This window comes from Rhinoraja longicauda, chromosome 10, assembly GCF_053455715.1.
Source record: "Rhinoraja longicauda isolate Sanriku21f chromosome 10, sRhiLon1.1, whole genome shotgun sequence".
Taxonomy (NCBI): domain Eukaryota; kingdom Metazoa; phylum Chordata; class Chondrichthyes; order Rajiformes; family Arhynchobatidae; genus Rhinoraja; species Rhinoraja longicauda.
This window is the reverse complement of record NC_135962.1, coordinates 23,155,857-23,181,837: the sequence shown is the minus strand read 5'-3', so window position 1 is coordinate 23,181,837 and position 25,981 is coordinate 23,155,857. Positions and strand designations below refer to the sequence as shown.

The 25,981-nt window shown below is 40.3% G+C and overlaps 1 protein-coding gene across 5 annotated transcripts in view; it reads left to right on the top strand.

The window, feature by feature from the left end:
• Positions 1 to 25,981, top strand: part of cdin1 (CDAN1 interacting nuclease 1) — a 201,328-nt gene that overhangs the window by 132,318 nt on the left and 43,029 nt on the right. For 3 of the 5 annotated variants that reach the window (XM_078406394.1, XM_078406397.1, XM_078406396.1), the window contains 2 exons: positions 3,440 to 3,505; positions 20,217 to 20,322. In XM_078406394.1, the coding sequence (XP_078262520.1) occupies positions 3,440 to 3,505; positions 20,217 to 20,322 (172 nt within the window). The remainder of the gene's footprint in view (positions 1 to 3,439; positions 3,506 to 20,216; positions 20,323 to 25,981) is intronic. The other 2 variants (XM_078406393.1, XM_078406395.1) reach the window with 2 other exon arrangements.

Below are 25,981 nucleotides of genomic sequence, written 5' to 3'. Positions count from 1 at the left end.
AAATCATCATAACGATTCATGTCAGATGTTAATCAAATGTTTTCAGTTGGCCTTCTGAATTATTGAAGGGCCCATATGCAAAATGTAGCTCCATTCAAATGACCCGGGGAATAAATGAGTAATTCTTAGTTATGTGGCCAATCCAGATGAAGGGACATGACCCGAAACAATGACGTGTTAAAATGATCATACAGTTAGATGTTCAGAGGTATGCTGACACATTTTTGTGAAGCAAGATAAGAGAGAGCTTATAGAATTGTTCTGCACTGCTGGAAAATTGGTAGAATCTCGGAGACCTTTTTCCATAAGGTCTGTACTGATTCTTTGTAGAGCAATCCTAGTCCTGTTTTCCTGGTGTTGCTTCCAAATATGTATCCAATTCTATTTTGAAAGCTATGATTATATTTGAAAACACCAGGCTTTCTGGCAATATATTCCAAATCATAATCACTCACTGCATGAAATTGTTTCCTCACTTCAGCCGTGGATCTTTTCCTAATTACTTTGTGGTCTCTGGTCCTTGAATATTTTGCCAATGGGAACAATTTTCACCCTTTATCCATGTGCATCTATTTCAATGCACTCCCTCTCATATCTCCTCTCAACCATCTCTTGACTGAAGAACAATCTCAGCTTCTTTAGTCTACCCTTCCAACTGAAAACCCTCAACTCTGAAACAATTCTTAATAAATTGTTTCTGTATCTTTTTCAGGACCTTGATATCCTTTTTCAAGACCTTGATGGCCAGTATTGGACGCAATCCGTCTGCTCTATCCAAACCATTGTTGTATGAAATTTCAACACATATGTAGGGTTTGAGTACACAAGGAAAGGAAGTAAGTTATGAAGCTTTGGAGATTCCGAATGCTGCCTAGATTAGAAGGTATTAGGAGAGGTTGGACAAATGTGGATTGTTTTCCTGGAACATTGGAAGTTAAGGTGAGCAGGGATAGAAGTATCTAAAATCATGAGGTTATCAATAGAGTAGACAGTCACAACTTTTTTCCCCGTGGTGGAAATGGCGAAGACTAGAGGGCATTGCTTTGAGGTAAGAGGAGCAAAGTTCAAAGGAGATGTGCGGTGCAAGTTTTTTTTTACACACTGCTTTTTAATTTTGCCTGGTGCAGCAGATTTTCTTTAGTTATAATACTTTGCAAGAACGATGCAAGGTCGGTCTGTTCTTAACCATGACCACTAGATGCAAATTTTAATAACGGTTCAAATTTTAAGCCGATTTCTTGCTCTCCGTTTTTATTGTGCTGTCAATCCATGGTCAAAGCCGGCATTTGGGAACAGCTCCACAAGTAATTGCAGAGAGTTGAGAATGTAGCCCAGACCACCACGCAAACCAACCTCACTTCCTCTGACTGCATCTATACTTCAGGCTGCTCGGCAAGGCCATCAGCATAATCAAGGACCAGTCTTAACCCGGTCACCCCCTCTTTTACCTTCTCCCATCAGGGAAGAGGTACAAAAGTTTGAAATGCACACCTCCAGATTCAGGGACAGTTTCATCCCAGCTGTTATGAGGCAACTGAACCGTACTCTCACCACCTACCTCAATGGAGACCTTTGACTAATCTTTAATTGGACTTTTTCAGACTTTATCTTACATTAAATCCTGTACCCTTTATCTGTACACTGTGAATGGTTTGATTGTAACCAGTAGTATAAGAAAATAACTGCAGATGCTGGTACAAATCGAAGGTATTTATTCACAAAATGCTGGAGTAATTCAGCAGGTCAGGCAGCATCTCGGGAGAGAAGGAATGGGTGACGTTTCGGGTCGAGACCCTTCTTCAGACCCGTATGTAAGAAGAACTATGTATGGTCTTTTCTTTGACTGGATAGCACGCAACAAAAAGCTTTTCACTGTGCCTGGGTACACGTGACAATAATAAACTAAAAACTAAATGGGTTGCGATCAACATGGTATTCTTGAAAAACAGGAAACTAGTGCTTATGTATATAGTTGTACATAAATTCATGGCTTCTTCATGCATAAAATAATGTGGCAAATAATGCTTTAATCTGCAAACCTATGGGTGTAATAATGAAGAGATTCTTTTCTGCATAAAATAAAATTTTGCACAGTTGTGGGGGATGGGTGAGAGGAATGATCTTAGCATTTTTACACATACATTCTTCAGTGCCGTGAAAAAAATCAAACCATTCGAACCTCAAGTTGACTGGGAGCAATGCCAAAATGGCAAATACTAAATATCTCCTGATTTAAAAACACAGGAGTTACATTAAATGATTATAATTTATTTAGGCAAAATTGTATTGACCTTGGAATTCTGTCACAAGACAACAAAACTGTCAGAGTTTCAGTACAATAGCCATGAAAGTGGTGTCCTCTACTGATAAATGGATTGGAAATTGGCTACCCAGCAGTGGAAATGGGCCATTAATTTTAATCAGAGGTGATGTGAAAAGGAGAGTAGGCTGTACCGCAATGTCAACAGCCCAGTAGGTGTTAAGAGAGACCACACAACCTTTTCTGTTACTTGTTTTAGCTATTAGTTTAGGTTGGGTGAAGACAGAAAGGCATGTCTGGAATTGAATGACCAGGTCAGCCAAAATATAATGGAGAAATCAGGTGTTGCAGAAATAATAACAGAGAGGCATTTAGATGCAAGGACGCTCTACTGACCAGACAACCACATAGCATAATGACAATTTCCAGTTGCAAATATTTTTATATTTAAACAGTGTATAGACTTGCATGCTTCTGTATTCTTAGAATTGTGAATGCAAAAGCTAATGTTTTGTAAAAATATGACATTTTCAATCGTACCACTGTTGAGTCAATAGGAGGAAGCGTTTTGATGTGTAATAGTGGCCAAAAAGGTGCCGAAGAATGGCTTTCCTGTTTATATCCCTCAGGTTCTGAGAACCCTCATTAAAGAGATGTTATTTATTTTATCTGGCAATTTTCCAAAACGTAATGAGAGATTTTTCTGTTTCTGCACTCAGGTGCACTGTATCACATGGACATTGTGGATATTAGAAATTTGTCTCAGTGAGGATAATGTTGCAAAATTAGGCAAATTCATTCAATGTTGAGCACTGTAATCTTCCTGACTGTGTTTTAACCTAAAAGTCACACCCTGGGGAAAAAGACAAGAAGCAGCCAAGATTAATATTTTATTTCCAAAGTATCATAATACAATTCCACACAAATTACTTGAATATGTACTTTGGAGGTTTAATAAGCTGTTCATACCTGTCTTTAATTTCATTCAATAAATCCAGCTTATTTTCTCAATGCCAAAAAAAGCTGGATATAGCAAGAACATTTTGTTTCTGCTTTGATGTATTTTCTTCGTGTTTTGGATATTTACCTAAATATTCATGTTTTATATTTAATAGGGGTATTCCTTTAACACTTATCTACTTCAATATTCACATTTTTTTCAAATTTTATTTTGGACAGATGAAGATCAACTGCGTACTAAAGGCTATGACAAAACACCTGACATTATTTTGGAGGTACCAGTTGGTAAGTTTCTGCAGGTTTTACAAGCATCCAACCGATCATAAAGTTGTGACATGTGCGTATTTTCCATTTGTTATATTTTACACATGATTGATAAGGTAGCAAATTGCATTGGAAGAACCATTATGAAGCTGTGACCATTGTGGTCACAATCAACCGGATCTGCTATTCTCTCTGCTCAGTATACCCGAGGTTATTAGTTCCCCTTACCATTTGTAACTGAGATTTTTTTTTTTGCACATTGAGTGGCTACGGTCTGGAATACACTGTCAGGGATAGTAGTGAGAGGTAGATTGAATTATACTATTCAATTGGGAGCTGGATAAATAAGTGAGAGTAAAGGATTAGCATGTGTAGGAAGGAAATGCAGATGCTGGTTTAAACCGAAGATAGACACAAAAAGCTGGAATAACTCAATGGGACAAGCAGCATCTCTGGAGAGATTAGCATGCTGTGGGAACAGGGCAGATGACAGGTTAGCTGGTTTGGTCTTGAAAAGAATGTGCTGACTCACCTTGCCACACCATATAGCTTTTTTTGTTGTACCATTTGTGTTGTCCCAAAAATGCATGAGTAACAATTACTAAAGGTATACCATAAATGAATGCATGGGAAAGGGCAGGGAATAATATAATGTTTGTGTCTTTAATATAAATATATTTGAACAAGAAAAATAGCAGCTGGAAGTTACTTGAAAAAGTTGGTTTAAAACATTTAACCAAATTGTGTTATTGCTAGTTTGGGATAGCTGGGTTTGAAAGCAATAAGCATTTTCTCTTTTTGTTTTTGTAGTATTTGCTCAATGTCAAGTGGTAGCTGTAGATAGACACAATGTGCTGGAGTAACTAGGTGGATCAGGCAGCATCTCTGGAGAAAATGTATGGGTGACGTTTCAGGTTGGGAACTGACCTGAAACGTCACCCTTCCTTGTTCTTCAGGGTTACTGCCTGACCCGTTGAGTTACTCTCGCACTTTGTGTATATCTTCAGTATATACCAGCATCTGCAGTTCCTTTCTACCCACTCAGGTAGTCGCATTTTCAGCTTTTCTTACCAACAAATATTTTAGATTTACAAAGAAATATCATTAATGCACGATATGACTAACACAAGAGTGATGATCACAGCTTATGATTTTGATATTTCTGTCATCCTGGAAAGTGACATATTGTCAAAATCTGACAAACTGTTGAATAGTCAACACTGATTGAGTTTCATTTGACTGATGTTGAGTGCAGTCATTCTCTATGAAGGGACATATCTAGAAAGTTTTGGCACAAGTTTGTAAGACCCATGGCTTGGGAGATAACCAAATATTTAGAGAAGGACTGCATTCTAATTAGCTAACGTTAGGCAGTTACCAGCAGAATCACAAATAAACTTCCTACTGTTTTTCTGTTGCCTTTTCCACATTCATGTCCAAAATGTGCAAGGAAAGGGTGAAACCATTCATTCAACTACCTCTGCTGCTTGCTTCCACAGCTCAGCTCTCTCAGTAAAATTTCTAATGCACCTTGCATCCTTCAGACTTTAGACATTAGAGATATAGCTTGGAGACAGGTCCTTCGGCCCACCGAGTCCATGCCGACCAGCGATAACCCCTGTACATTAGCACTATCCTCCATCTAGGAACAATTTACAATTTTTACATGAGCCAATTAACCTACAAACCTGTATGTATTTGGAATGTGGGAGGAAACCGGAGCACCCAGGGAAAACCCACACGGTTACAGGGACAATGTACAAACACCGTACAGACAGGACCTGCAGCCAGGATCGAACCCGAGTTTCTGGCACTGTAAGGCAGCAACTCTACTGCTGTGTCACTGTACCTGGAGTTCACATTTGTTTCTGTACTGTACTATAACCTGTCTGAGCTCTCATTGCTATAACCTTATTCCAGCTCGAGGTTCCCTCAACCCTTTCTCCACTATGATGCTGACCACCCAACCATCCTCCATGGTCTCTTTATCACCTCATTTGTTTACAGTTCTCTGTCCTCTCTTTATCAAATCTGTTATGGAACATTATCCAACATGGACTATGCCCTAGTTCATCTACTGAAGTATTTATCCATGCTTTGTTACCCCCATTTCAATGCGTTCTTCGATAGCCCACTGTCCCCCACCCTCTTCCATAATTTTGCTGCTCATGTCCTTCATTTTATCCATACTGTTTTTTAATCGGGCATCACTGGGAAGACCAAAATTTATTGTCCATCCCAAATTGTTCTTGAGAAGGTGATGGTGGGCACCCATCTTGAACAACTGTATACTGAGTGAAGATACTGCACAATACTTTTGGGGGGGTAGTTTCAAGTTTTCTACCCTGCAACAATGTACGAACAGCACAACATTTCCAAGTCAAGATGGTGTAAACCTTGAAGAGGAGCTTGCACATGATGATGTTCCTATGAACCTGAGTGCTTGTCCCTGATAGTGGAATAGGTTGTAGTTCATAGAAATTTAGTCAGAGTAGACTTGGCAAAACAACTGCAGGGCATTTTGTAAATGATTTCACTGTACACTGCTGATGAAGCAAATACATGTTTAGAATGGTAGAGGGAGTAACAATCAAGTGGGCTGCTTTATCATGCATGGTAATGAGCATCTTGATTGTTGTTGGACCTGCACTAACCCAGCAATTGAAATTCATCATGGTTCTGACTTGAACTTTGTAGATAGTGGAAATAGTTAGGGGTGTGAGGAAGTGAATCAATCACTGCAGGATAACTAGCCTCTGAACTGCTCTTGACTTCATTGTATTTATGTGACTTGTCAGTTGAATTTCTGCTTCATGGTGGTCTTGGATGTTGATGGTGGGATCTCTGCAATGGTGATGTCAAAAGTAAGTGGTTAGACTCTTTAATGTTGGAGGTAGTCATCATCTAGAACTTTTGTGGCACTAATGTCACATGACACCAATCAATGCACCCTAAGTCTTGCTGTGCGCAGGGCTGCTTCATTTGCTGAGAAACTGTTAACAGAATTGAGAACTCTGCAAAGATAGACACAAAGTGCTGGTGTAACTCAGCGGGTTGAGCAGGATCTTTAGAGAAAATGGATGGGTGACGTTTCGGGTCGGGACCCTTCTTCTGACTGAAATAAGAGGGGAGGAAACTAAAGGTAAGAAAAGGCTAGAACAAGGCTGGGCTGGCAACAGATGACCAAGGATGGGTGGAGCCCATAATGTCCCATTGTTGGCTGTGGAAGAGATGATAATGAACGGATACAAGTATGCGAACAGTGGAACTAGTAAGATGACTAGGGTGGGGGAGAGGTGGGTGTGTGGGAAGAGAATTATGCAGTTTAGATGAAGCCTGTGTTACGGTTGTTCAGATAACAAAAACCCACATTTGCAGAATTCCCACATCACTTCCCAAAAATTTGAGGTAATGAATAAAATTTGCTCTCATTGAATCTGTGTGGGGGAACAAAAATCCATAAATAAATAAATACAGGTTTTTTTTTCAACACTCATTCCTTGATGCATGGGCAAATGACACAGCTTCACATTTTGGAAAATCACAAATTTTCTAAGAATGCAACCCCCCAAATGATGACAATCCAGCGAATATATGGATTAACTATTTATGACAAGGGTGTTGAAGCATTAAGAAATTCAAAGGTAAAAATCAATGAACAAGTACAGAGAAGCTGGAATCATTATAAAACTGATCTACTGAAATGTTTATTTGCAGGAATATAAGAAATTAGTTATTTAAACTTGAAGGGGAAATACCTGCTAAGATGTATATAAACAATAGGTAAAATGTTATGTATATCCTGCAAAAAGTAGTAAGGTGGTAGAGACATTTAAAAAAATACGACGACAAAAATTTACTGTGCAAAAGGAGGCTATTCAGTCTATTGTGGCTATGTGATATCTTCAATAGAGCAAACCATAACTAATTCCACTGCCCATTGGAAGGGTGGGCAGAGAAAACTGGAGGAAAATAAAAATGATCTTTATCTCCCAATTGTGTTATACCATCATGTTCCATATGTAGGCATGACATTAAAGAGTTGACTTAAATTGTAAATGCTTTGATCTGTGATTCCAGGCCCAGGTGATAGTTGCCTTCATATTGAGTACATTTTACTGGACCAAGTGAACCCGTTGGGCCCAAACCTCTCCTGCATTGGTGCAGTACCCTCTCCTTCCCTCCCACCTCTCCCCCTTTCCCCCCTCCCCTCCCTTCCCCCTCCCCTCCCTCCCCCCTCAAACTCCCCACCTCTACCTCTCCCCTCCACCTCCCCCATCCCCTCCCCCCCACTCCATCCCCAACCCTTATCCTCCCTTCTCCCCCCTCCCTCCCTCCCTAGGAGATAGATTTAAACTTTAAAATGTGAATAACTGTAAAATTATAACGCCGATTTCAATGAAACTTCTTCCATTAGTACCAAAGGGGCGACGGTGAGTAAAGTGGGCCTAAAATTGTTGCACTATCGTGTACCGTTTTGGCTGTAGTTCAGGAGCAAACAAACAAACAAATGAGAGTTTTAGTAATAGATGCATTAAGAACCCTTGAATTGGGGATTTGTGTCTGGAATCATTGATGTATGTATGTGGGCTATCAATGCCTTTTTAACTTCACAGAAATGGTGAATTTATGGGTAAATGTTCCCTGAATTGTTCATTTTCTTTTATTGGATGAAAGATTTCGGGAAAATTGTGTTTTCACCCAAAACAGCGATTGAATGTGATACTTTAATATCTTTGCTATTTTGAGTTACTGTTATTTTGACAGCTGGTATTGCATACAATAGTGTGTCAGCCATTGGCCTTGTACCTAAGGCAACATAGAATTCTGGCCTGTCGTTTTGTTGGCCGTGGCTCGTCTTTAATAATATTGCCCCATCCTTCCTCGCCATAAATATTTACCTCCCAGACAAATATCTCAGTTAGTTTTGTTTCTGTGGCCTTCTGAGGCATTGTGTGTTATAATAACAGATTTTGCTTTAAAGTTCATTTATTTAGCTACATTAGAATAATGGGTAGGCTTCAATAGAACTGTGAAACATTAGGGATGCCCTAAGGTTTGGAAAGAAATGACAGCAATACAAATTATTCATTAAATTCTCATTTTAAAATTGTTGTTTCGTTTCAGGACAAAATGTACTTGTCTTCTCTCATAATTTTCTTAATTTTCTTCAATATTATAAACATCCATTAACTTTCTCACCTTGATTAAGCATAACGCATGTTTACACTGTTCATCTGAGCTCACCTTTTTTATTCTTGCTATCGTTCTACTCATTTCTCTAAAGTTTTTACAAGAAAAATACAACCATCTTGACACATGCTATTGGAAAACCATTCTCAGTCTTTAAAATCAGTGATGACCAAGCGCCCCTTGAACTGCAGAAGGCTTGATTTTATTGAAGTTCTCAATATCTTATGATAAAATGTTGCATCCTTAAAGATTTCGTAACTTTTTTTGATCTATAAACTAGATGCCATAATGCCATTTATCTCGACTCCATTATTAAAATATTGGTCTACCAAAATGTAATACCTTTATGCTGTATGCAGCTTACTGGAGTGGATTGTGGTAGGCAAGTTACTGGAATGAATTTTCGGGGATAAGATGTAAATGCATTTGGTTAGACAGGGGCTGATTAGGGATGGTCAACACGGTTTTGTACATGGGAGATCGTGTTTTATGAATCAGATTGAGTTTTTGAAGAAGTAACCAAAAAGATTGATGGCAGTTAATAGACAATAGACAATAGGTGCAGGAGTAGTCATTTGGCCCTTCGAGCCATCACCGCCATTCAATGTGATCATGGCTGAACATTCACAATCAGTACCCCGTTCCTGCCTTCTCCCCATACCCCCTGATTCCGCTATCTTTAAGAGCTCTATCTAGCTCTCTCTTGAAAGCATCCAGAGAATTGGCCTCCACTGCCTTCTGAGGTAGAGAATTCCACAGATTTACAACTCTCTGACTGAAAAAGTTTTTCCTCATCTCCGTTCTAAATGGCCTACCCCTTATTCTTAAACTGTGGCCCTGGCTCTGGAGTCCCCCAACATTGGGAACATGTTTCCTGCCTCTAAGTGTCCAATCCCTTAATAATCTTATACGTTTCAATAAGATCCCCTCTCATCCTTCTAAATTCCAGCGTATACAAGCCTAGACGCTCCAGTCTTTCAACACACGACAGTCCCGCCATTCTGGGAATTAACCTAGTGAACCTACGCTGCACACCCACAATAGCAAGAATGTCCTTCCTCAAATTTGGAGACCAAAACTGCACACAGTACTCCAGATGAGGTCTCACCAGGGCCCTGTACAACTGTAGAAGGACCTCTTTGCTCCTATACTCAACTCCTCATCATAAAGGCCAACATTCCATTAGCTTTCTTCACTGCCTGCTGTACCTGCATGCTAACTTTAAGTGACTGATGAACAGGGACACCCAGATCTCTTTGTACTTCCCCATTTCCTAACTTGACACCATTCAGATAATAATCTGCCTTCCTGTTCTTACCACCAAAGTGGATAACCTCACACTTATCCACATTAAACTGCATCTGCCATGCATCTGCCCACTCACACAACCTGTCCAAGTCACCCAGCATCCTCATAGCATCCTCCTCACAGTTCACACGGTCACCCAGCTTTGTGTCATCCGCAAATTTGCTAATGTCACTTTTAATCCCTTCATCTAAGTCATTAATGTATATTGTAAATAGCTGCGGTCCCAGCACCGAGCCTTGCGGTACCCCACTAGTCACTGCCTGCCATTCTGAAAGGGACCCGTTAATCCCTGCTCTTTGTTTCCTGTCTGCCAACTAATTTTCTATCCATGTTAGCAGCCTACCCCCAATACCATGTGCTCTAATCTTGCCCACTAATCTCCTGTGTGGGATCTTATCAAAGGCTTTCTGAAAGTCCAGGTACACTACATCCACTGGCTCTCCCTTGTCCATTTTCCTAGTTATATCCTCAAAAAATTCCAGAAGACTAGTCAAACATGATTTCCCCTTCGTAAATCCATGCTGACTCGGAACAATCCTGTTACTGCTATCCAAATATTCCGCTATTTCTTATTTTATAATTTACTCCAGCATCTTCCCCACCACTGATGTCAGGCTAACTGGTCTATAATTTCCCGTTTTCTCTCTCCCTCCTTTCTTAAAAAGTGGGATAACATTAGCCACCCTCCAATCCACAGGAACTGATCCTGAATCTATAGAACATTGGAAAATGATCACCAATGCGTCCACGATTTCTAGACCACTTCCTTATGTACCCTGGGATGCAGACCATCAGACCCTGGGGATTTATCAGCCTTCAGTCCCATTAGTCTACCCAACACCATTTCCTGCTTGACATCTGAATGGTGTCAAGTTAAACTGTAGACATTGTCTCTTTGGGCTTCAGTAAAGCTCTGCTTGGTAGGCATTCCATAGCATGGGATCCAGTGAGAGCTAGTTAATTGTATAGGGAATTGGCTTGATGGAGAGAGTGACGGTGAAAGTTTTTTTTCCGGATATTGATCTGTGACAAGTATTGCGCTGCAGGGATTGGTGCTGGGTCGCATTGCCGATTGTGGTTTATAACAGCAATTTGGGCGAGAATGTACAAGGGATGAGAAGTAAGTTTGCAGATGACTCTTGCTCCCCCTCTCCCCATTCGTAACAAGGACAGAATCCCCCTCGTTCTCACCTTCCACCCCACCAGCCAGCGTATCCAACAAATCATCCGCCAACATTTCCGTCACCTACAACGGGACCCCACCACTGGCCACATCTTCCCATCCCCTCCCCTTTCTGCGTTCCGCAGAGACCGTTCCCTCCGTAACTCCCTGGTCCACTTGTCCCTTCCTACCCAAACCACCCCATCCCCGGGCACTATCCCCTGCAACCGCAGGAGATGCAACACCTGTCCCTTTACCTCCCCCCTCAACTCCATCCAAGGACCCAAACAGTCTTTCCAGGTGAGACAGAGGTTCACCTGCACCTCCTCCAACCTCATCTATTGCATCCGCTGCTCTAGATGTCAACTTCTTTACATCGGCGAAACCACCTTCGCTCAACACCTTCGCTCAGTCCGCCTTAACCAACCTGATCTCCCGGTGGCTGAGCACTTCAACTCCCCCTCCCACTCCCAGTCTGACCTTTCTGTCATGGTCCTCCTCCAGTGCCATAGTGAGGCCCACCGGAAATTGGAGGAACAGCACCTCATATTCCGCTTGGGCAGCTTGCAGCCCAGCGGCATGAACATTGACTTCTCCAACTTTAGATAGTTCCTCTGTCCCTCTCTTCCCCTCCCTCTTCCCAGTTCTCCCTCTATCTTCCTGTCTCCACCTATATCCTTCCTTTGTCCCGCCCCCCTGACATCAGTCTGAAGAAGGGTCTCGACCCGAAATGTCACCCATTCCTTCTCTCCTGAGATGCTGCCTGATCTGAGTTACTCCAGCATTTTTTGAATAAATACCTTCGATTTGTACCAGCATCTGCAGTTATTTTCTTACACAAATGTAGGTGGTATCGTAAATAGTGAAGATGGTTATCATAAGTTCCAGCAGGATCTTGATCAGCTAGGCAAGTGGGCTGAAGAATAACTGTGGAAGTTTAATGCAGATAAGTGTAATGTGTTGCATTTTGGGAGGTCAAGCTAGGGCAGGGCCTTCACAATGAATGCTCGGGCCCTGAGGAGTGTGTGGAGCAGAGGGATCTAGGATTGCAGGTACTTAGTTCCCTGAAAGTGGTGTCACAGGTAGATAGGGTGGTCAAGAAGGCTTTCAGTAGATTGGCCTTTATCAGTCAGGGTATTGTGTCGGAAGCTGAGAGATGATCTCACAGAGGTGTTTAACTGCAAGTAATTTCCATTCCAAGCATTATGCTAAAAAGGAGAACTGGAGTACATAGCACTTCCTCTGTCAAAATGCCTCACCATGTAGCCCTGTTTCTTGACTTCACATGTAAGGAGTGGAGCTTGGTAAATGCATTATATCTGAACTTGCAGATAATCTAAATGTTTGTAATGGGTTACAAATGTCTTTCAGAAGAAATTATATTTTTAACTGATATTTTTATCATCAAAATGTGGTGTATTCTGGCATAGTGTAAGTGTTAGATTTCTCTTGTACCACTTTTTGTGAAGGCATTTTGTGATGTAACAGCTCAAACTATTTTGGAAAGAAATCTTTAATGTGATCAAATGCAAGATTCCTGGGGAAGTGCTGAATTTTAAGCAAATTGTGGCTTTTAAATTCTTAACGGTTAAATGTCAACATATCCAATCATGACAGGTTTTCAACTGAATTGTTGCTGCCTTGTGTTATTTTATGCAATTGACAATGCCAAATGGGGGGAACAATGTTAATGAAAATAGAGAGTAGGCATGATGTTGGAAATACTTAGAATACATTTCCATCTGTAGAATTCAAACATAATTGATAAATTCAAAAGACATTGCTCCATAGACTAATTCCATAGGTGGAGAAGCACGTTTTCATGATAGAATGGGACTACACTATTTGTCATACATTTTTCATATATATGTGAACATTGGGATTTCTACATGGTTGTGTACAGTATATTTAAACTTATCATGCGAAAGATACATATAGCATGTAAACCCATAAGACCCAGATATTTTAAAATTGGCAAAATCACCAGTGTTTGCATAGAAACTCATGTAAATTGATTACCTTTGACCTTGATTTTCATCTAGAAGTAGGTTTGCAATAAAACATGAAGGCACAAACATAATTTGCATTACAGAAGTAAAAGCTGTGATGAACCTGATGTCTTGTGGTATTGAAATTCACATTAAGAAATTTTAAATTAATCATTCCGTTCAAATTGTGCTTTGTGTACATAATGCCAGAATGGTTGCCTTCTACAACAAGCCAATGTGGTCTTTGTGAAGTTAGGACAAATGAGCTATAAACTATCTTTTGAGAGAACAGCTTCAGTGCATTACTATATATGTTAATGCGAGATCACAAGTTTGAAAATTGAAGTTTGATTGCCAGAGTGATGAATTTGCGGAGACTGCAAGAGACCAAAAAACACTACTGTTTTTTGGAGTTTGCCCATAATGTAAATATTTCCAAAACACATTCAAATGGGACATGAAAGGTATTGAACAAATGAGGCATCAAGTACTTGCCATATTGTCGATGTGAGGTTTACAGTTATCAGCCATGTTGCACTTCGTTGCTGGATCTCAAATCCAGAAGGACTAACATACATAACCAATATGGCTTTCAATAGCTATCAAAGTGCAACATGCATCTTTTTCTGTCTTTGTTTGCCTTTGCCTGCCTATCTGAACAAAATAAATTCTATTAATGGCAGAATGCAAGTTTTGTTTCTCATTTGGAAGTGGAGGATTGAAAAGTAAATACATCAGTATTGATTACTTATTTTATTGTTTGAAATTTATTTGAATGAGTTGAGAAATTATTATTTTCTGTTAGCCAAAAATGACATTTAATCAATCATTACATTGAAATACCTGATCCAAGGTGGCTGGGTTCCAACTGCTGTTGAAGCCAGTGTCCATCCCACCCATTGACATTTCAACTCGACTAGTACACCTACTCATCAGGTTTCTCTTTTTTCCGCACTTATTCATTTTTCAAGGTCAGGATACTAACAAGGCCAGTATTCATTGGCAATACCTAAATGCCCTTAAAGGTAATGGAGTGCTGCTGCCTTGAACTACTGCTGCATTGAACTACTGGTGAAGGTATTCCCACATTGCTGTTAAATTCTGAGATATAGACCCTGCCACAATGAAGAAATTGTGAGATATTTCCGAACTGCAGACCTAATATGTATGGCAGTGATGCTGTGGTTAAGATATTGGATCAGGAACGTAGAGGCCTTTAAACTTTGCAATGACCAGAATTAAAATCCCAGCATTATAGCTGTAGAATTGAAATTCAGTTAATAATCTGAAATTAAAACATAACCAGTTTTACTAATGATCACCCAATGCCCATGGTATTTCTTGATATCATGTGACCTTGTTTAGGGTTCTTGGGGGTATGCTGAACTATCTACTTGAACATGGTTGTGAATACTTCAGACTTTTCTTTGGCACTCTTGGTCCTTTCCATTGTGGTGGATGGGGATGTTTTTGTATTTTCTCTTTATCGATAGTTGATTATTGATTTAATCAACATCACAAATTGTGTTTTAACATACTTCTTACCAGTCAAAGAACGACACCAACTTGCTAGAGTAACTCAGCGGGTCAGGCAACATCTCTGGAGAACATGTGTAGGTGACATTTCAGGTCACCTTCAGTTCTACAAACTGGCAGTTTGAATTACTCCAGCACTTTATGTCTTTTTTTGTAAACCAGCATCTACAGTTCCTTGTATCCACTGTTTACCAGTCAGTTATAGTATCAGATTGTGAAATCTGCATTGAGGGTTAATGTTAGTTTAAAATGTTATCAACAAAAATGTTATTTTGGAGTCACCTTAACTTCAGACTTTTTAACTGTTTTAGAATTATCAATCAACGTTGAATCCAATTTTCATATTTTTCTAAATAGAAAGTAGGTACCTTTTAAAATGTTATGGTTTCAAATACAACTAAATTTTGTTTTTAAGAATTGCTTTTGGACTTCTAGTGACTTACCCCCTTAATGATGACATGATACAGGAGCATGATGGAATACTCTCTACCTTACCGAAAGAAAGAAACTCCAAAAATATGTAATCTGCTCAATATATAGAACATAGCAATCGATCTGATATGCAGTCTATCTGCGCCTTTTGCCGCAACCTCTGTAGGATGTTCAGGCTTCCTCGATTGTATCACAGAAAATCACAACCTCAGCTACCAAGAAGAATGACGCAACAAGCCCAGCATAACACCATCTTTCCAATTCGCAATCAAGCTGGACTTATAAACACACACCATTCACTTGTTCTCACTGCTCATGATCTCAGAAGACTCTACATAAAAGCTGTTTCGGCATACTTCCATTGTTCCCACAATTTTCTCAAGAGCAGGTGGAATTGATAATAAATACTGGCCTACTAGCAATGCCTGAAACCAATGAATGAATGACAAATAATTTCAGAAAAATGCAATATGTTGCATTTAAATCAATCTGATTCTTTGGAAAGGCAGGAGAAGAAGAAATGGCTTGACTTGTTCTCAACTCCCCTCCCCCTGAAACTGGAGTCACTAATTAACATTTAATCTGCATTATTGGCAATCACTTTTCCAAATTTGTGCTGGCATATTGTTACTTGGGTGTTTTAGGTCAGGCAGCACTAATGTCTCAGGATAATGGTATCTTGAGCCCTAGTATTAAAACCAAGATCCAGAAGCACATTTTGAATGTATTACCGAATGGAGAATGGCTTTTAAGTGCATTCAGTATTATTTTCAATTCAATACTACAATGATCTGGAACAAGGCATGACACTAGAGGTGATGTTACTTGAACAGCCAGGGGATTAACACCCGTGTAACATGAATCCAATATTTCAATGGTTTTTCAATAAATTAATTTAAGAACTCATCTGATGCTAAGGGAGAGACAAATTCTTTCTGCTGCAGTAAGAATGATAAACATATAAATTGGGATGTAAGTTACTACAGAAGTGACAGTAGGAAATGGAGATAAAATGTGAGGGGGTTATTGAATTGAGATATATTGGAGAGAATGGACCAAAAGAAGGAACGTCCAATAAAGAACTAATCAAGTCACCAAAGGTTGAAGAATGACCACTTACTAATTTTACTTTGCCTAAATACCCAAAAAGTGTTTTTTGCCCAGCCTTCTGAATTTACTAAATTTCATTTTAATTGTTTTCTTGGGATGTATTAGTTTGTGAATCTAAGAATGGCTGCACCAGAATTCTACACAAGGGTAGCTGAATAAATCCAAATACAGGGGTTCTAACACTTATACCAAAACATATTGTTTTATAGGATGCCTTTAAAACATTCCAAGGTGTTTCATAGAAGTCTTACCGAATAAAATATAGCCCTTTACCCTTCCTTGCCCCTCCTTCCCCCATAAAGACATTTTGGAGCAGATGACCAGATACTTTTGTCAAAGAGGTTTTTTAAAGCATCTCAAACAGAAGGTGGAGATACACATCTAAGTTTTATCATCTCTCAGTCTCTTTAATCATTTTCACAGTAAAATTTAGATGATGCTAATCTAAGATCCATTGGAAGACCCAATTGTTGGGGTTTAGTTTTTATGGTTTTCCTGGAATGAATATCAATTTTAAGCCATTGGTCTTAATAATATTTTCAACTAAATTTAAACTCCAAACTTCAGTTTACATTCAGTAGAAAAATGAAACTGAACCAGATGCATCAGATATCTGAAGTGCTAAAAGGCAACAATCTTTTAAAATTAAACCACCAATATAAAATTGAGAGCTACTCGTTTAAAGTTTGGAAAACTGAAACGAGATCAAAAGAAATATTTTCTCCTCCCAGTGATGGATATCTATGTATAGAATAGAATTGCAGAGAATGCACTGTTGGCAAGGAATGATATGCACTCCCTTGCAAGGGGTGACATAGAATCAGGAGATGTCGAATCAGTATGGATAGAAATGAGGAATTGTAAGGGTAAAAAGACCCTAATGGGAGTCATCTACAGGCCCCCAAACAGTAGCCTCGACATAGGGTGCAAGTTGAATCAGGAGCTAAAATTGGCATGTCGCAAATGTAATGCTATGGTGGTTATGGGAGATTTCAACATGCAGGTAGACTGGGAAAATCAGATTGGTAATGGACCCCAGGAAAGAGAGTTTGTGGAGTGCCTCCGAGATGGATTCTTAGAACAGCTTGTACTGGAGCCTACCAGGGAGAAGGCTATTCTGGATTTAGTGTTGTGTAATGAACCTGATCTGATAGGGGGACTCGAGGTAAAAGAGCCATTAGGAGGCAGTGACCACAATATGATAAGTTTTACTCTACAAATTGAGAGGGAGAAGGGAAAATTGGAAGTGTCAGTATTACAGTATAGCAAAGGGGATTACAGAGGCATGAGGCAGGAGCTGGCTAAAATTGACTGGAAAGAGGCCCTAGCAGGGAAGACGGTGGAACAGCAATGGCAGATATTCCTGGGAATAATGCAGAAGTTGCAGGATCAATTTATCCCAAAGAGGAGGAAAGATTCTAAGAGGCTCCCGTGGCTGACAAGGGAAGTCAAGGACAGCATAAAAATAAAAGAGAAGAAGTATAACATAGCAAAGAAGTGTGGGGAGCCAGAGGATTGGGACTCTTTTAAAGAGCAACAGAAGATAACTAAAAAGGCAATACGGGGAGAAAAGATGAGGTACGAGGGTAAACTAGCCAATAATATAAAGGAGGATAGTAAAAGCTTTTTTAGGTATGTGAAGAGGAAAAAAATAGTCAAGGCAAATGCGGGTCCCTTGAAGACAGAAGCAGGGTAATTTATTATGGGGAACAAGGAAATGGCAGACGAGTTGAACTGGTACTTTGGATCTGTCTTCACTCAGGAGGATACAAACAATCTCCCAGATGTTCTAGTGGCCAGAGATCCTAGGGTGACGGAGGAACTGGAGGAAATCCACATTCGGCAGGAAAAAGTTTTGGGTAGACTGATGGGACTGAAGGCTGATAAATCCCCAGGGCCTGATGGTCTGCATCCCAGGGTACTTAAGGAGGTGGCTCTAGAAATTGTGGACGCATTGGTGATCATTTTCCAATGTTCTATAGATTCAGGGTCAGTTCCTGTAGATTGGAGGGTAGCTAATGTCATCCCACTTTTTAAGAAAGGAGGGAGAGAGAAAACGGGAAATTATAGACCAGTTAGTCTGACATCAGTGGTGGGGAAGATGCTGGAATCAATTATAAAAGACGAAATTGCGGAGCATTTGGATAGCAGTAACAGGATCGTTCCGAGTCAGCATGGATTTACGAAGGGGAAATCATGCTTGACTAATCTACTGGAATTTTTGAGCCTTTTTGACTGGAGTCGATGATGGCCCCCCATTTAAGGTCCTTGGAGATGATGGGTCCAAGGAACTTAAATTACTGCACAGATGTGACTGTGGTGTTGTTGGTGGTGAGAGGGGGAGGGGAGAGGGAGCTCTCCTAAAGTCTACTATCAATTCCACTGTCTTAAGAGCATTGAGCTCCAGGTTGTTACGAAGGCACCAGGACGCCAGCTGTCACTTCCTGTCTGTAAGCAAATTCCTCCCCATCCTGGATCAGTCCAATCTGGGTTGTGTCCGCAAACTTGAGAAGCTTGGCAGAGGAGTCTGTGGAGGTGCAGTCGTTGGAGTAGAGAGAGTAAAGGAGAGGGGAGAGTATGCGGTGCTCCTATGTTGAGGGTCTGTGGGTCTGAGATGTGCTTTCCCAGCCCCACTATTTGGAACCCATAGCGCTGCAGCTGACAGCTCTTTGTTTAACTTTCGACACGCTAAGCCGACAGCACTGTTTAAATCTTTGCGTGCCAAACCGGCAGCGCTATGTCTATTGCTTTGCACACCAAGACTGTAGCGCTGTGCGCATTGATTTGCATGCCAAGTCTGTAGCGCTGTGAATTGCTTTACGTGCCAGTCTGCGGCTGATAGTGCTTTGTTCCCAAAGGCGGGGGGCGCTTCGCTTGGATGCAGTCCTCTGCCATTGGTTATAGTTTGAATTTGGGAGCAGCGCTGTTGGTCAGATATTTCAATGGCTGATTTCTTACCTGTATGAAAGCAGGCGCCAGGACGCCATAAGTTAGTTTATGTACGAGAGGGGTTCACTGACGGACTGAGTAGCGATCAGCGCCGCAGACGGAGGCAGAGAGAGCGAGGTGTGTGCTGCCGTAAACCAGACCCCGCGCAGACCAAGACACGTATTGTTTTTGTTCTCTATTGCCATAAAACTGATTTGTAACTAAACAGACGAGTGAGCCTTTTTCTGGTTTACTGGTCAGATCCTTGAACCTGTTCCACTGTAACATTATGTCAACTTCTTTGTATGCAGCCTGTTTCTTTAAGCAGCAGTGTGATTGGCCCGACTCCCCATTTTAGTGAGGACTAGACTGAGGTGGACCCGTTGGGTCCAAATCTCTCCTGTGGGCCTCTCCTGGGGCAATCCTCCCCCAACTGATGATCCTGCCGGCCCGGCAATCCTCTCCAACTGACAAAGACGTTGCCGGGTGGGGAGAGTCCCTCAGGGTCGTGGGGACAGGGAAGGGGAGAGGGTGCCACTCACCTCGGCCCCATGCCGCCAGTTCTGCATTCAGATCGAGCTGTAGACCCAAAGCCTCTCCTGCATTGGTCTAGCACCTTCCCCTCTCCCCCCCCCCCTCCCCCCCCCCCCCCCCCCCATCCCTGCAGTTTAGAGATACGGTGCAGAAACAAGCCTTTGGCCCACCAGGTCCACGCCAACCAGCGATCTCCGTATACTAGCACCATCCTACACACTCAGGACAATTTTACAGAAAATAATTAACCTACAAACCTGTACGTCTTTGGAATGTGGGATGAAACCGGAGCACCCGGAAAAAAACAACACAGTCACAGGGAGAATGTACACACTCCAAACAGACAGCATCCATAGTCAGGATCGAACCCGGGTCTCTGGCGCTGTAAGGCAGCAATTCTAGTGCTATGCCACCCTAAAGTATATGATGTCAATTGTACAAAGCAGATGGGTTTCTCTGATAATGTAATGTTCTATGTAATGCTAAAGTATTTAATTGAAAATTGAGAAATGCTGTATTTATATATTCCCTTTATTTATAGCTGTTGAAGGTCATGTGATTCATTGGATTGAAAGCAAGGCCTCGTTTGGAGATGAGTATAGTCACCAATCTTACTTGCAAGACCAATTCTGGAGCTATTGGAACAGGTGCCCTGATTATACAACATTTCTCGTACAAACTGTGCTGTTTACATGTTTTTCTTAGTGAAAACACTTTCTTAGCATAACATGCTAATTATGTTTGAAGGTTAAACCTCTAGTTTTATTGAAATCTGCTTTGAAGTTAAATTCACCATATTTTATAAATCCCTGGCTGCAAAGTTGGCAACCATCATACGAAAATGGTGTACAATAATTATTACTGGGATCAAAGTCTTCCAATCCATCTCATGAATTCTGTTAATCCTGAGAAACTGAACCAGGGAATATTTATTTCAGTTCTATATGAACTTGCATATACTTCCAGAAAAGTAGACAGTGGCCCATATTCTGCAGTTGTTGTGACAATGAAAACTATTGATATTATTCACCATCATTATGCGTTGAACCTGACATCTTTGAGATTTCCATGCATGCTTGGTTTAACACAGAAATCACTGTTGCTGTCAGTAATTCAGCCAGTGTTACCATGCATGTGTTCTTAAATTAAACAGAAGAAAGCTTATATATGATTCCATACATGCAGCAATAGAATAGATATAAAATTTGGAAACGGGCAAAGGATCGGTCTGCACAATGCTTTGCATTGGTAAAGGGCAGAATTCCGTATGTGAGAAAAGCCAGTTTACATCAGTTCCAAATATATTACACATGGTGATAGCTACAAGATGAAATTAAATTAACAATCATTTAGTTTTGATTGTAAAAAGCATGAATAACACAATTCACGCCTTTTATCTTGTATTTTAAATTGGCTAAATCTTCTTTACAAAAAGTGTAGTGTTATCAAGGTTAGAGATGAGTGGATTAAGAAGGAAGCTTGGTTCTTTTCCTTCAGCTCATTCTATGTTAGTGTCTTCAAAACAAAGTACCTTCTTGTATAATAACAATGTTTATTAGCCACCAATTATTTTATTTCAATCCAAGATCTATTATCCTTCCGTGTTTGACGTTTAAGATTTTTTGATCTTTCTGGTTTCAATATAATTTAAATCAATATAATTAGTTGGTGTAGCTTTGATCTTGTGGTTAACTCAAATTGAATGGTGGCTCTTGAATGATTATTAAGATGAGTTGCAATAAGAGCCTGGTTTATTCTTGACATGAGTAAAACATGACCACAAGGTTATTTGTGCAGAAGAATTAATCTAAGAATTGAAAATGCTCAAGGAGTGATTGCAGAAGTATTTACTATACCATCAGTAGCTAAATCTAATGACAGGAGATAAATCTGTACAATGCACAATTTGTCTCCTCACCTATTATTTTGTTAAATGTAATTATTGGAGGAGGATAATTTTTGTATTGAATAATTTGTCTTTTGCCTCCTGGCATTAAAACGTGCAGACAGGTGACCATTTATAACAAATTAGTTGACCATAATAAATGCAATCTTGATAACATGCTGGAAATAAAAGCAATCAAATTCTTGTTTCATGGGAGGAGGAAAGATGGAGGCATGAGCATGGCATTGGAGGAAAAGGGGTCTGGTGGTGATCTTAAATGTGAGCTCGGATGATAAAATGAGGCAGATGATTTTTTTTCATCCTTATTTTATGTGCAAGATCTGGTTCTTCGTTGCATGTGTCTGCAAGATATGGCCATGAAGAATAGAAGGCTGCCATGTTATGGAGTATGAAAGAGGGAGTAAAGCACTCTGATTTCTCACACTTTAAGGATGATGAAAGTTACTACTGGGTGACAAACTATTTCACATATTCAATAATTAACAATAAATAAAGCCATTTTCTTTAATGCCTCACTCTTTTCCTCATATAATATTTGCGAGTTTACAGATTTTGTTAAATTGGTGTCCTGGGTAATATTTTTTTAATAGATGTCATAGTGTAAATTTACACAAAGATGCTTTCAGTCCAGAGTTGCATGTATAATTATCCTTGCAGATAAATCTGGGATGGATACGGACTTCTTGTTTATCTTTTTTACATTCCCTGTGACAATATTTTTCACCTTCATTTCCTTTGCAATTTTTTTTCCTGTAGTCCTCAAATCTCTCACTGCATTTTCCAGATTTTGGTTCTGTTGAAAGCAAATATTAAATATTAAAATAATCAATTCATTGCATCACAAAATAAGTGAGACTTTTTAGTTTGCCAAAAGATTTGGTAAGTCTTTTCAAAAGTTTGCCGCTTAGTTATATGCCCTGTCAGTGTTTAAGTACTTAAAGACAATTCAGAATGTTTAGTATAGGAAACATTGCCAAAGTAACAGAATTCCTTTTTTTATTTTGATCATTTTAACAAAGCTCAAATGATTAACGATTCCACCCACCTCATAATTATTTGAACAGATTTTGTTTAATACGATAGGAGTTTGCCCTTAAATAATCAAGATCCCAAAGCATCAAACTGCAGGATGATATCTCTTATCATATCATATCATATATATACAGCCGGAAACAGGCCTTTTCGGCCCTCCAAGTCCGTGCCGCCCAGCGATCCCCGTACATTAACACTATCCTACACCCACTAGGGACAATTTTTACATTTACCCAGCCAATTAACCTACATACCTGTACGTCTTTGGAGTGTGGGAGGAAACCGAAGATCTCGGAGAAAACCCACGCAGGTCACGGGGAGAACGTACAAACTCCTTACAGTGCAGCACCCGTAGTCAGGATCGAACCTGAGTCTCCGGCGCTGCATTCGCTGTAAAGCAGCAACTCTACCGCTGCGCTACCGTACCTTGACAGTTGTCAGTTTTTTATATTGCAACCAATAGAACTGTTTCTTTCCATCGAGCATTTATAATTTTGCTAAGAAGTAGCAAACTCTGTGCCAATTTACCCATGCCGTAATTCACCTAAATGAGACTCTTTTGTTGGTCAATCGAATAAAATTTATTTTCGCTTCTTCCACTGCAGCCACAAAATTTTCTTTTTAGAAATATAAGAAGTATGCTCTTGGTTTGTGGTTTAGTAAAATATATGGCATATTATAAAGTGCTACACAGTTACTGGCTCCTGAATGTCAATACAATTTCAGATATAGAGAACATCAATTTAGTGACATGTTCAAATCTGTTTCAATTTACTGTAGCTCTTTTTGTAGAAAATATGTATTTCAGTTCATTCTGAAGGCACATACCAAGCCTAAAGAATTTGTATTTTGTAGTTAACCTCAAAATAAGGCCGCTGACTATAAAGTTAGCTGCCTTTAAAGATCTAATGATCCCTGTGACATGGACAAGGCCTTTGTTGCCATTAATATATTGGTTAAAGGCAATAGAATTTTAAAAACTTACAGCACAGGAGTCTTCTGCCCATTGTTCCAATGTGCACTAAGCTACTTAAATTTTTTGCTCCAGAACCCCCGTGGATTGTAATTTTTCAAATGCCCATCCAGGATTTTTCTGCTTCCCTTACCCTTTTTAAGGCACTATATTTTAGACCATATTTGTTGAGTGAAATATTTTCTTCAACACTCTTCTGATTCTTCACCAAAGAAAACAAAAAAAACAATGTCTCTATTATTTGCCTTACTCAGGCCTTTTATAATTTTATATACTTCGATGAATTCTTACCTCAGGCTACTTTGTTCCAAAGAAAACAACCCCTGTCTCGATGAGAGACACAAAGTACAGATGTTAGAATCTGATGCAAAACATCAACTGCTGGAAGAACCTGAAATGCCAACTTTGCCTCTACGGTTACAGTACCGCCTGCAGTGTTCTTCCAGCAGTTTATTTATTGTTCAGCATAGATGATGTTCATGCATCCCTGCCAACATCCTTGATAACTCTTCTCTGAATCCTCTCTATTGCCATCACATCCTTCTGATATTTACTAACTGGAATGCCACATTGTACTTTAGCTGTAACTGAGCCAGTGTTTTGTACAATTCATAGCATGACCTGTATTACTCCACCTATCAGCCAATCAAAGCCCCCTCACCTCTATCCACCTATCACTTGCCAGGCTTTATCCTACCCCCATCTTTTCCAGCTGTCTTCCCTGTACTATCTGTCTGAAAAGGAGTCCCATTCCGAAACGTCACCTGCCTATTCCCTCCACGGATGCTGCCTGACCCGCTGAGTTGCTCCAGCACTTTGCATTTTACTCGAACGTGACTTACTTGCCTTTTGTATTCAATGTCTTGGACAACAAAGGCAGTTTGCTCAGATGCCCACTTTACCATACTACCACCTTGACCTAATATGCACTCCAACATCCCTCTATTCCTCTACACTTTACATCCTACCATTTATTGTTAATCTCTTGCAATTTTGCAATTTGGGACTGTACCCTAGTTTAAGGAAGGATTATTCAGAAGTCTGATAACAGAGGGGATGAAGCTGTTTTGATCCTGGTTATATGTGCTTTCAAGCGTTTGTACCTTCTGCCCGATGGGAGCAGGAAAGAAAAGGAATGACTGGGGTGGGTAAGATCATTGATTTATGCTGGCTGCTTTCCCATTGCAGCGTGCAGCGTAGATGGAGTCAATGGTGCATAGTCTGGTCTGTGTGATTGTCTGGGCTACATCTCTGCAATTTCTTGCGGTCTTGGTCAGAGCTGTTCCCAAACTAGGCTGTGATGCAACACAAGTATGTTTCCTACAGTCATCTGTTGAAATTGGTAAGAATCGTTGGAACTCATGCTGAATTTCCTCATTCTCCTGAGGAAGTAGAACCATTCTTCTTCTTCTACTTCTTCTTCTTCTTAAGCCCTTGGCTCCTCTAGGGAGCATAGGCCATTGACAAATGTCCTCCACCTCACTCGGTTGTTGGCAGTTCTTTCAAGATCTCCCCAGTTGAGCCCACTCTCAGACATTTCTGCCTGGACACCTCTTCTCCAGCTGTTCTTGGGGCGACCTCTTTTCCTTTTTCCTTGTGGGTTCCATTTCAGGGCTTGCCGGATGATGTTTGTGGCAGGTTTTCTGAGGGTGTGTCCAATCCAACTTAATTTTCTCTTTCGAATTTGTAAGTCAATGGGATCCTGGCTTGTTCTTTTCCACAGGTCCACATTGCTTACTTTGTCTCTCCTCCGGATGTTTTCTCATCTTCCTTTCCGGAGTAAATAATGGGCTGCCCACTGGCCAATTTGATCTCCCCTGACTGTGTCCATCTTGTTTCTGCCAAGCCCAGGACTGAGAGATTGTAGTGCACCATTTTGTTGGCAGCAGTGGCAGCCTTGCCAGCCTGGAACATGGTTCGGATGTTCCATGTCTCCACAAGGATGGATTTCTTTAGCGTCAGAAGGTGTGACAGCTTCCCAGCGCTCTTGCGGGTTTGGCTGGGAAGCATCATGTTTCCCGTCACTGGGGCACCTTCTTCAACCAAGTATGTAATTTGGTTTTCATTCGTCAATGTTTCTGTAACTCCCACTTTTTTCCAGGCTACATCTCTGCAATTTCTTGCGGTCTTGGTCAGAGCTGTTCCCAAACTAAGCTGTGATGCAACACAAGTATGCTTCCTACAGTCATCTGAAGAAATTGGTAAGAATCGTTGGAGTCATGCTAAATTTCCTCAGTCTCCTGAGGAAGTAGAACCATTGGTATAGGGTTTTTTTTTTGCGGTTGCTCAATGTGCTTGGTCCAGGACAGGTTGTTGGTAAAATTTAACTCTAGGTACTTGAAGCTCTTGACCATCTCCATTTCAGCAATATTGATGTTGATTGGGGGCATGTACT